Here is a 12,620-nt window from a genome sequence, read left to right on the forward strand (position 1 = left end):
TTTTGAGAATCAATTAAATTTCTTTAAAAATATTTGAATTAATTCTTTTATGTGTATTATACTGCTAAAAATATCTTCTTCTTCTCGGCCGTACAAGTAGGTCGCTTTCCAATATATATTCTCGTTTTACAATATTTTCAACGCATTTTTTCCTTTTATTAAGGTCCAAGTAATAAGTAGTAGTACCGGTGGGGAAAGAGAAAGAGAGAGAAGCGCGGCCGCAGCGAGCAGCGTCGTCAGCGGTTGGGGCGCGGACGAGAGTGAGAGGCTGACGAGGTGGGCCCGTGCGAGCCTTGACCAATCGGAGTTCGACAGCAGCCTGCCCCCAAACCCACGCACGCTCATCACACAGACACACACACTCTCTGTGTCTCTCGCGTCGCGCCCGGCCGTCGCCTCCCCTCCCTCCCTGCACCGACCGATCCCTCCCCTGAACCCCTCCTCACATCCTACCACCTCTTTAAAGCTACCCAGCTACCTGCCTGCCTCGCCTCAACCTCGCCGGCGGCCGCAGCCGCATAGACCGGAAGAGAAAGGAAGCAGAGATCGGAGGCAGGCGAAGATGGGGCGCGGCAAGGTGCAGCTGAAGCGGATAGAGAACAAGATAAACCGGCAGGTGACCTTCTCCAAGCGCCGGAACGGGCTGCTGAAGAAGGCGCACGAGATCTCCGTCCTCTGCGACGCCGAGGTCGCCGTCATCGTCTTCTCCCCCAAGGGCAAGCTCTACGAGTACGCCTCCGACTCCCGGTACGGCCACCTCTTTGCTTCTGCCGCCCGCCCGCCCGCCGCGCGCCTTCTACCTTCATCCCCTTTCAATTCCTTTCGATTCCTCTATGTGTACGGGCTTGTTGAATACATGCCTGCCTGCCTGCTTGCTTGCCTATCTTGTTCGTCATCACTTGATCCATCTTTCGTGCTCATGCTGCTTTTGCCGTGTAAGTGTGTATGCGCTATGATATGCCATGGCATGCCACCAACCTGCTGGCCGTGCCGTGGCCTCCGTTTTTGGGTCGCAGCAGCAGATTCCCGGCCCGAAAGCTCCTGCCGCGCTTGCCGTTTTTGGCCACCATGGCATGCTGTCTGGTCCAAGCCTGCCTGCCTCCCCAGTTTCATCTATGGGTATCGCCAGCATGCTGCCTTATTTGCTTTCTCTCTCTCTGATGGTTGGTGCTACAGCCGATCATTTCATGCTGCCTGCGTCCGTTGATCCGCTCTGCTAGCTGCTTGCTGCCTCCTTGTTTCGGGAAATCTCGCCCGCGCGCCCGCCATTAATTGCTCAAAAATCCGTGGCTGCTACCTTGCCTGCGCCACAGTTGCTTCCTTTCTTTGTTCCCTGCAACTGCAGATGCACATATACGCCCTTCTCCTTTTTGGGGATCAGTGATGACGACTCCACTCGTTTCGTTTCACTAATTAAACTAATACGCTGCTGCTGCTGCTGATGCAGTGGACGGTGGCTTTCACCGGATTACTACGTCTTAGGCTGATTGCATCGCGCAGTCAGATCTTGCTTCCACGCCATATATAATCTTGCTTGCCAGCCCTTGTGTGTTCGTTCTTCGTTCCTGTCGTCGCCCGATTTGCACTTCGCATGGGGTGTTCTACACCGGGATCCCGCAAATCTTTCTCGATTGACCCGGGCCTCTTCGATTTCCGCTCCGTCGTTTAATTAATTAACTACCGCTAATCACATGCACATGCTTGTTCCCATTTTTTCTCCCTATAAGCAAAAGTATCACATGTTCCGAGGAGTTCGTACCCAATCACACACGCGTGTAATAATCCAGCGTTCACTGAAGAATTCTCACTCTTTATTCTCTCTCTTATTAATTAATTCGCTGTCTAGAAACACGAGCTGCATGCTGGCGTGATTACTTCAGTCATCACTCGCTGGCTGGCTCAAAACTACTGATCCACCCTCGGGTGGAATTGGGGAGGTAGATCTGGCTCTTCCTTACCTGATTCTTGTGTCTTCGCTGTCCCTTTCTTTCTCTTGCATCTCTTTTCATGTTGTTTCAGGTTTGCAAACCATGCATCGTCTCTTTAGTTTCGCTTTCATATCTCCTCCTCTTTCATGACCGCGAGGATTGCCGCGCGCCTCCTTTAATTTTCTTTGGATGTTTCTGTAAAAAACATTTCTGATCCTCCGTTGATGACTAGTAAGTAGTACATGAGGTTATACCAAGTAATCCAGCGGTTCTTGCTGTCTGCTGGATGATCATATATCCACCCAAAAAAGTAACGAGTTCCTTACTCCTATGTTGCAACAGTATCCGTGCTGTACTACAAATATAGTAAAGCTGTGAGGTAGTACGTACTTGAGAGTTCTGTTTCTTCAGAGTTTCCTTTCCCCCGGCCCACCACCTCCATGTTCTTTTCACATCAAGTTCTATTCATTTTCCTTCCTTCTATTATATAGCACTTCCGTGACAGCAGGCTGCCAAGGGTAAAAATGCAATAGTGCCCCATCGTGTGCGCCATGATATTCTTTGCATACACTGACTTCTATGAGAAAAAAGCTGCATGCATGGACGTGTTGCACACTCATGGAGGCAACTGGTATTCGTGTAATTGAGCAGCAGATCATTTTCTCCCTTTCTTAGCTAGCCAGGCGCTGGTGAAATTAACTACATCTAGTAGCTAGCTAGTTTGAGTAACACGGCTAGCTGTGTATTCATGAAACTTGGGTTTGCCTCGGTCTTGGAACTAAGTAAACCATTAAGTACCTTCCATGCATGTACTATATGATGTCTGCATAGGAGTTTGGATTCTACATTCTTCTTTTCACACTCCCAAGACATTCAACAACTACTAAAATAAGTGCCTTGCTGTCAGTCTCCGGATTGTTGATCTCGGTTTACTGGCTAAGATGAAATACATCATTATTTGCCTTACTGTACTGGCTAAACCAGTATCACATGCACTGTGTGCTTCTTAAAGCATGCCACATCCATACATACCTAATTTTCCTGACTTCTGAACGATACAACATGCATTGTTTCTATATCACTTATTAGTTTTCTTAACATAAAATTCTACAAAAGAAGCTCTATTATGAGGATGTTATGCCGGTTGCAAAGTAAACTAGGTCTGTATACTGGTGCTAGCTGTTTAAATACACAGTTCAATTCTTGTAAACCCAGAGTCCCAGACGGTATTTTCAGATCTGAAATTAAGATAAGACGAAAGTTAATGGCAATTAACTGATGCATCTTTTTTTTTTGCAATACCCATTTATTTTGAAGATACTGGATGTTAGCTTACTTGTTGGATTGCATGTAAGCATGTATCCTGGTTGCTTTACAAAATTTTATTGACGCTGAGGACATGTCTCTATTGCAATGCAAGATAGGTGACACAATACTGTATGTACTTGCATGTTTGTGCTTTCTTGCATGATTGCTTTTCCCGAAAAGGAATACGCCCTCAAAATTTACCTATGCCTTGCAATGATCTCTGGTGTAATGCATCAACCAGTCACTAGATTATTTCAAGGACTTACAGAGAAAAGATCTGACATTCTTTTTTTTTTCTTTTTTTCCAGCATGGACAAAATTCTAGAACGTTATGAGCGATATTCCTATGCTGAAAAGGCTCTTATTTCAGCTGAATCTGAAAGTGAGGTGAGATCACAGGTTGTGAAATTTAGCATGCACCTTACTTTGTTTCATGCGCCAAGCCGCCAATGCTTCATTAATTATTATCATACGTTTTGTATGAGTAAGATCGCTCTCGTGTGTGAAAATATGTGTAAATTTTCTTTTTGTGTTTTTTTGAACAAAACAATAAGCATCGTTCAAACAATTTAACTTAATTAAAGGTTGTAGGGTACTAGGATGACCTTATATTTTATGTTAAATACTATCAACTGGACCTTTGAACGTTCACATGTAAATGCAAAGATGAGAAACTAGTTATTGTTCTGCTATACCTGTTTCTTCAAGCTTACAAAACTAACTGGTGGGTGGATCCCAAGTTTGGGGAAGTGTACGTACAGGATGCCATAACATTATTACATTTTGTCCATTTGAAGTCTTGACTCTTGGCAGAACCTGGTAATTTATTCGAATGTTAGCATTCAAATAATATATTATTAAATGCATTTCTTGTGTACTTTTTTATGGATTTATATACAAAGTTAATCCTTGACTGCCTGTAGCTGCATTATATTCTAAACTTATGTTGCTTGTATCTATGAACACACTGCAAAGTGATAACAATGTCATATAGTCATTGGGCAAAAGAAGGGACTTGGTAGTTGTGACTTACATTTTTATGGCCTTTGAACTCAGATGTATGTGGGCATAACTAAAATTTTTCTGCATTTTTTATTCAGCAATCTTGTATATTTAGATAAATACTAGTGCCACAATTTTAGATGTACAGTCATAATTTTTTTTAAATGTGTTCCACACCCTCAGCGATAACTATAACCCTTTATAAGATTGCTAATGCAAGCCATGCCTCTAAAAATAATAAGCTATGCCCAATGGTTCCATGTGTCATGTATGTTTTACATAGTTTGATCGGAAAATGCAGGAGTAAATCAAAATTGTCTTGATTTAGCTTGCTGAAGCAAGTCAAAACATTGCAAGGGAATATCATGTTACAATTTTTTATTCGCTTTTGCTCTGAATATTAATTTTTGGTTCTTGATTTCTCCCTTAGCATAATAAAAGAAATATTATTGTTTTAGCGGAACAACATCAAGGTACACAAAGTACTAGAAAGAGAGTCATGAGCGAGCGAGACACATGTCGATAGTCGTGCTGAACCTGGACACGAGTAGGACACAGTCAGTTAGAGAGATTCGAGCCACAATGTGTATAATAATATATAATAATCTATATCCTCTTGCTACTTATCAGTTGATGAATACAAAAGAGAAAAAGATTACAAGCTAAAACACCAGTAAGCATTATGACCATCTAGCTCCCTTTCACCTCTTGGATATGGTGAAAGTTCTAGCTTAATAGTCTTCATCCACCTTTATATCTGTCTACCGGATGAACTATATAGTGTAAGAATGTCTAGAAAAATATCCAGCGTGTTTGTCCACCTGAATTGGTTCCTCACAAAATGTTACTCAACCTTTCCCTTTTATAGTGCAAGGGAAAAAGGAGGATACACGAACCTCAGATTTCATTGGGTAAGATCCAACTATCTCATTCTTGGGGAGTCTTACCGGGGCCCATGTCTCCGTTGTGGTATAGTATAAGATATGCCCTTTTCAAGCGGTTGCAATAACTGCATAGGTGCAGTTATGATGCGTTAGGGGTGAAAACGGGTCATGTATACCTATTGGATACCGAATATAGTACAAATACCTATTTTTTTAATATGGATTCGAATATTTTTATACTTGAGACAAGTACAGGTAGTACCTAGATAATGCAACTTTGGATTTGGGTCAGATTAGACTGAGGGCTACCTGGATATTCGGGTCATATACCTAAAATTGGGTACCTGTTTTCTTTTTTCTACGTAATATTATTGACAAAATCTTAACTTTTTTTATATAAACTTGGATAAAGATAAAGTTTTTATGAAAATCGTAGAGCTTGAAGAGATCTACATCTTTGTAGTACATTATTTTTTTGTTTAAACACATTCACGTTGAAATCTTTAAAATAATATCCAAATTTATATCAAAGTAACAAACTATATATCACATGTGTAACTTTAATACTTGATAGTTTATTAACGTTGTTATTTGCTTTTTTAAGACAAGGAATTGGCGCTTCTAGTAATTTGCTTAGCCTATAATATATATACTAATTATGATGGTAGTACATATAAACAATTATGTCGACATGCCTGTAATGTTCACAATTGATGATAATTGGTATTTTCATACCTAAGTTATTATTAAAAGAGTGCAATTAGTGCCATAAGTGATGCTTTGAGAGAGATGGCTTCGAAGAGAAAAACTATAATTATGGAATTAGTGACATAAGTGATGGTATCTTCAACCATACACTGTATAAACTATTTCTTGTCAATTTTAAACTATCATTTTGTGTTGTATTGGACTATGTTATGCACAATTTTTAAGGCGGTAAGACGTCTAACTTCCTTTTTACCTTTAAGCGGTAAAAGCGCAAGAAGAGGCAACAACTTAAATATAGTTTAAAATAGAAAATATTGATGAAAAAGTGTTTAGGACAAAAATATTAACAAAGAAGAGAAAAAAAGATAAAATGAAAAAGAACAATCCATCCAGTTCAAATCAGTCCAGTTGACCTATTAAAATTTAGTTAATCCCATGCTTATTAAGCCATTGCTTAAGCGACGTTTAAGCGTTAAGGCACACGTAGGCGACAAGGCGTCTTGCTCGCCTTGCTTGCCGATGTAAGGCACGACGACGGAGGTTGTAGGCACGCGGCGCTACGGTGGAGGTCGCAGGAGCGCGTGTGGTGTGTTGAGCCGTTGATGCCGCAACCGAGCTTGCATGTTGAGCGTGAGTGGGGGAGGGAGTGGAAGATAGCACCGCACCGGTGTTGCAGCTTGGAAGGCCTACAATTGGTGGCGGCTGCTGGAGCAGTGAAAAAGTTCGGGTTTGAGTGTGGATATGGTGGAACTTGGGTTTGTACTGAGTTAATGGGCTTCTACATGGGCCACCAAATAAAAATCCATATCATTTTTTCATTTCTTTTTCATTTTTCACCTTTCAAAGGAAATGATGTATTTTTTGAGTTATGTATGTTAGAGACCCATTAGAGTGTTTTAGGACCTAATTTTGTGTGCAAATATATATTATATTATAAATTAAAATAAACATCTTGCTTTAACTTTACATATTTTTCTATCTTTATATATGAGTAAGGCGTCGCCTTGCCTTATGCCTTTTCGCTTAAAAGGTGAAAAGGTGGCTGCTCGCCTTATCGCTTTAATAACTATGGTTAAGGCCACTCATTCCCTCTCTCCCAGCCCTCTCCCTCCCTCCGAGCCGCACCGGTACTTCCTACTCTTTCTAGCCGCACTAGTCGCCTCTCTGTCTCTCATCTCCTAGCCCTCTTTCACTCCTAGCCGCTTCTCCCAGTCGTTGCCTCCGTGTCGCCCTCAGCTCCTCTGTGACGCCCTCCGCCGAATCTCCCTTCACGGACGCCTCTACGCCACCCTCTGCCGCGTTGCAGCTCTCAGCCGCCTTAGGTTCTAGAGCAAAGCAAGGATGCCTTACCTCCTCGATTCGCCTTACCGCCTAAGCGTCACCTAGGCAATGCCTTGAAATCCTTGATTGTATGATTAGACATTGTCATCTTATTTTGAACTATTGTAGTATTTAAAAACATGCAAATAATTCATAGACTGTTTGACATGTATATGATATCGGTATGTATCCACTCAAATAATATTTGATATCCATTTTCTATCAACCTACATTATGTCTTATCTCGTCCTATAGCCAACCCACACTTTTACAGCTTTACTACTCGAATCCGATCCCGAATTCAAGTGAAAAAATTAGGTTAGGATATGAGACGACATGCTATTTGTCCATATCTATCATGTTTTCACTCTTACGATGCGTCATATCTTTGAACGTCAGGGCCTGCCCATTTGCATTTTCAAGTGTTGGGTGCTTGGGGCCCCTTCGTTTAGTATGATGTACTTGGTAGCTGATGTAGTCTTTTGTACTTGATAATACTTTATAATAAACCGCGTGTGCATGGATGATTACATGATCGATGCACGTATCACATAGTGATCTCGGGTACCCTAGAGCTAAGTCGTGGCAACAACACACTTGTTAAGCTTGTAATATCATACATCACATATTTAATATATGTTGTATCTAAGACTTATCAGTTGAGCTAACATTATTGAGTTGTTCTTAGGCCTTCAGATGTTGGGTCCTTCTCCTGTGGTTGTACTATCCTAGTTATGCCCAATCACACCCTTTTGTCTTGTGTGGGATTACACTTAGTCGCATCGTGTCTCTTGTTCTCATGGGGCTTGGTACCCTGAAGGTTTTAGGGCCAGGCGGCTCTCACAATCCGAGGTCAGGGACCTTAAGAATCTTAGGGCCAAGAGAGCCCCCCTAGCGTTGAAATGTTGTTTAGCGCTCTAGTGACCAAAATGCCTTGGGCATCTATAGGGCTAGACAAAATCTTAGGGCATCTATACCGCGTGTTGTTTAGGGCTTGCTCGGTTCATGGTCGGCTCGACTCGTTTAAATTTTATCACGAGTTGAGTTGACATCCCAGCTCAGTTTTTTTAACGAGCTAGCTCGTAAGCTCAAGGAGCTATCACATTTCAGCAAAAAGGAAACTATATGCATATTATTTATGCATCAATTAAACATGTTATATGTATGTGTGATGTTTATGGCCTTTGATTTAAAATGATGATTAATGAACTGTGTCTATTTGTTAAATTGGTCCATACGACTGTGACTGTGGTTAAATATTGAGGAATATGTGTGTAAATTGTGCATTGATGAGTGATAAGATGTGTTAATTTGGTGTTGCATTGATGTGGTGTGTGACACTATGGTTTGGAATTAAATAGAAATTAATTATTATATATATAAATTATTTTTTCTGATGTGACTCGCGAGCTTAATGAGTCGAATCGAGCCAGCTCGTTAGACATCTATATTTTTTCACAGTGCCCTAGGGCTTGAGGAGCCACGTTGGCGGCTTTTGAGCACCCTAGGTCTCGAGGAACTCAAGGGCTTTAATCTTTTATTAGCGTCATAGGGAATAAGGAGCCTCAGAAGCTTTAGATTATTCTATCCTAGGACATCCAGGCACTATGAGTTTCAGTCCATAGAGTGGGCCCTAGCCCCTGGGTCTCTTTATGGTTCTTTACAAGATTTAGTGCGTAGCTATCTTTTCGGGGCATTTTCATTTCAAGTTATGCAGCGTCAAGCCTCTCTATGGAGCTCGGAAAGGTCCCTGAGCCCCGAGGCATGGAGCCCTATGATAGCTGATTGTTCTGGGATCCTTGAATGCGTCTTGGCAACTGTCGGAAGTCGTATAACCTTCACCGGATGTTGACAATCATGTTAATATGGTCATCAAATTAAAGACACATTCATTAAAGTTTTTCTATTTCCTTTTTCCATTCTCAATGTTGATTCATAGGTCTTGTTGCATACTTGCATATATATGTGGAAATAACAACTTTTGTCCAAAGCAAATTTACATAGGAGCAGAGGAGTCTAATGTTATGCCCTACATTTCATTCCAGATTGATCTTTGCTTAACTTAGAAGAAATTAGTGTATTCTGATCATCATCAGGCTGTCTCTCTGCCTAAGACTGAGTGACTGACACAACGATACAATATAAATTTTATTTCTAGCTTTAATCTCTCTAGATGCTTGTGTTATATACTATCAGAAATAAGGGTCGTCGTTTCCCTTCGCGTATACAATGTCAACATGTTGCTCTTTCATAAACTAGCCATCATGTGATTTTCTTTACTTTAGTCCGCATCAACAAATCCTGGAATTATCGGCAATACTTTTATGACATTTTTGTCTGTTAAAATAGGATGATTATGTTTATAGATGATAATTATTCTGTTGATGACCCGTATTTGCACTGAGATGTTCATCATGTTCTTATTTCTCATTTTGTCTCAAGTGCTTATGCGTTGGAAACATTCTTTTTTATGAGTCAAAATATAATTATTAACTTTGTGCATATTGTGTTTATCTGCTCTTCTTGTTCTGTAAATATGATCATATAAAAATTCCTATTTCATCTGCTGACGAGAATGCAAGCGATAATGTATTTCAATGTAATGCACCAATATTAAGATGAGCATATGGTAATTCCTGAAAGTATTGTCTACCTTTCAGCTTCTATCTTCAAATTTCAAAACTGATAAGTAGGTGACTGCAGTGGCCAAACTTATGTTCAATTTAAGAAAAAAAGGCTTAACAAGCATACATATGTTTGTTTCTCACTGCTCCGAGGTCATCCATGACCAGCTACTTCCTAAAGCAGTTCTCACAGAATTTATTTTCCTATTCAGGGAAATTGGTGCCACGAATACAGGAAACTGAAGGCCAAAATTGAGACCATACAAAGATGCCACAAGTAATAACTTTGGTGATTAATTGATTTGGAACTAGTATTATCTTGTTACTGTATTTCTAAAGAAAGTATCTTGTAGGCACCTGATGGGAGAGGATCTGGAGTCTTTGAATCCAAAAGAGCTCCAACAACTAGAGCAGCAGCTGGAGAGCTCACTGAAGCACATCAGATCAAGAAAGGTAGTAGCAGTAGTTTTGCTTAATTTTTAACCTGGAATCTCTTCTGTTCACTGTATAGCCACAAAGTCGTTTGTGTTACTGCTCTAAATGGTTTGCTTCTGTGAAATCTGGTATGTATTGACTACACTGACGACCTGATCCATGTTTGGATGTGCAGAGCCACCTTATGGCCGAGTCAATTTCTGAGCTTCAGAAGAAGGTATAATAAAAAAAAGGCTGAAAAACTCTCATGGCGCAGTTGCACACGCAGGCTTACAAAACAAAAACAGCACCGGAGTTAGTTGGCCATTTACCTGCTGACGACTTGTGGTTTAGAATGCTCTGCGTCTGAACAGCCATCACGGTAAATTATTGCTCGTGCAGAACTGACTGTTTATACTGTTGTGGTGTGCAGGAGAGGTCACTGCAGGAGGAGAACAAGGCTCTACAGAAGGAAGTAAGCTGCCAGACGATACTGCCGCCTCGTTGCATTTGCATCGGCAACAGAACAGTTTGATGTGTGTCTCGTCTTTTGTGTAGCTTTCAGAGAGGCAGAAGGCGGTCGCTAGCCGGCAGCAGCAGCAGCAGCAGGTGCAGTGGGACCAGCAGACACAGGTCCAGGTCCAGACAAGCTCATCGTCTTCTTCCTTCATGATGAGGCAGGATCAACAGGGACTGCCACCTCCACAAAACATCTGGTACAATTCTATGCTCACTTCTACTAGTTCTTACCTCAACTGGTCAACGGCTCAACGCCATATTATGATGCATCCTGCCTGCTGGTATTGCATGCATGCATCAGCTTCCCGCCGTTGAGCATCGGAGAGAGAGGCGAAGAGGTGGCTGCGGCGGCGCAGCAGCAGCTGCCTCCTCCTCCGGGGCAGGCGCAACCACAGCTCCGCATCGCAGGTCTGCCGCCATGGATGCTGAGCCACCTCAACGCATAAGGAGGGCGAGCAAATGGCGTGCGAAGTGATTGATTGCTCACCGTTGATTGAACGATAGCCTAAGTTCATGGCGGCAGCAAACTAAGCTAAAACTATTGTTATGTTTGCAAGGAAGGGTAGGGTAACCCGCTGTGTAATCTTTGTCCAGCTAGCATGTACCAACTGAGATGCATGCATGCTTATTATTGTCCAATTACCCGTGAATCTAGCGGTGCTTTTGGTGAGAGGCCGGCCGGTCGGGTGCAGTTTACTTCAAATATGGTTTGTGATTTTGTGTAAATAGTATTAACTAGGAGTCCTATGGTAAGTAAATTAATTAATGGGAGGATGCATGAATAAAACCTCTCTTGTGCTGCAGATTCATGAGCCTCATTTTTTTTTGAAAGATCGAGAAAGTCAACTGTGTAGGGGTTGAATGAGGGACAATTAAAATTTCTTACCAAATAACCATTGTTCTACGACCATGATATATATCCTTGCTGGTGGCTAGATATCCAAGATGATGACTACAGATCGCTACACAAACAACTGAGCTCAACATCAAAACGCTCCAAAAACCAAAAAAATTGGAGCTCTCCAATTTAATTAGGCTATTGTGAGCAGATTGTGCATATAGTCTATTTTGCACTGTAGAGTACTCCCTCCGTCCACGTAAAAGTGTCGATTTAGCCCTTTCAACTTGTCCACGTAAAAACGACGCTCCACCGTTCTCACAGCCGTATCTTTCTCGAACCATTGATCTTCCAAGGAACGCAGTATTTGGCGCCAAGGAAAAAGTTGTAGAAGATGAGCGGTGAAGGCCGGGACGTGTGCCTGGTGCAGGAAACGAGAAGCGGTGACATAAATTGTAATTAAGTCTGGAATGTGATCAAGCTTTAAACTAGGGGCACATGCGTCTTTTCCCTTGTATCTTATTCTGTCTGAGAAAAACTAAATCGCCACTTTTACGTGGACGGAGGGAGTATTGTTTAGGTAGTAAAGTTTGAAATAAAAAGTGAGGTGAGATAAGAGAGATGCTGTATACAGCCTTGAAGAAAGAGTGACTTAAAATTCTCTAAGGGTCTGTTTGTTTCAGCTTATAGATTATATAATTTGGATTATAATCTAAATTATATGATTCAGATTATAATCTAGATATATTATAATCTATATGTAGCTGTTTGGTAGTTTAGATTATACAAATGTAGATTATTCACAAAGACAATAATACCCTTGTTTGTTTATTTGAGGTGAGAAAAAAAGGATGACATATATTGTAATTTCTATCTACATAACCATGGGTACTGGGTCTTTTGCCAAAATAATCTCAAATAAGCTACTCTTGAGGAGATTATAAGATTATCATAATCTGGGCTTTAGATTATATAATCTGAACTCATAATCTAGGTGTTTGTTTACCTACTGGATTATATAATCTAGAGTGATTATAATATAAAACAAACAAGTTCTAAGGCATCTATCGATGAG

At 41.2% G+C, this 12,620-nt stretch overlaps 1 protein-coding gene across 1 annotated transcript; it reads left to right on the plus strand.

Annotated features, from left to right (window-relative positions):
* The first annotated feature begins 443 nt into the window (after nt 1–443).
* On the plus strand, nt 444–11,509 carry LOC541765 (MADS3). Its single transcript, NM_001111457.2, has 8 exons — nt 444–747; nt 3,545–3,623; nt 9,987–10,051; nt 10,128–10,227; nt 10,385–10,426; nt 10,622–10,663; nt 10,747–10,904; nt 11,009–11,509. Exons 1-8 carry the CDS (start codon nt 563–565, stop codon nt 11,151–11,153), a joined length of 816 nt encoding a protein of 271 aa, NP_001104927.2. The 5' UTR covers nt 444–562; the 3' UTR covers nt 11,154–11,509.
* Nucleotides 11,510–12,620: the final 1,111 nt, after the last annotated feature.

This window comes from Zea mays, chromosome 7, assembly GCF_902167145.1.
Source record: "Zea mays cultivar B73 chromosome 7, Zm-B73-REFERENCE-NAM-5.0, whole genome shotgun sequence".
NCBI lineage: Eukaryota > Viridiplantae > Streptophyta > Magnoliopsida > Poales > Poaceae > Zea > Zea mays.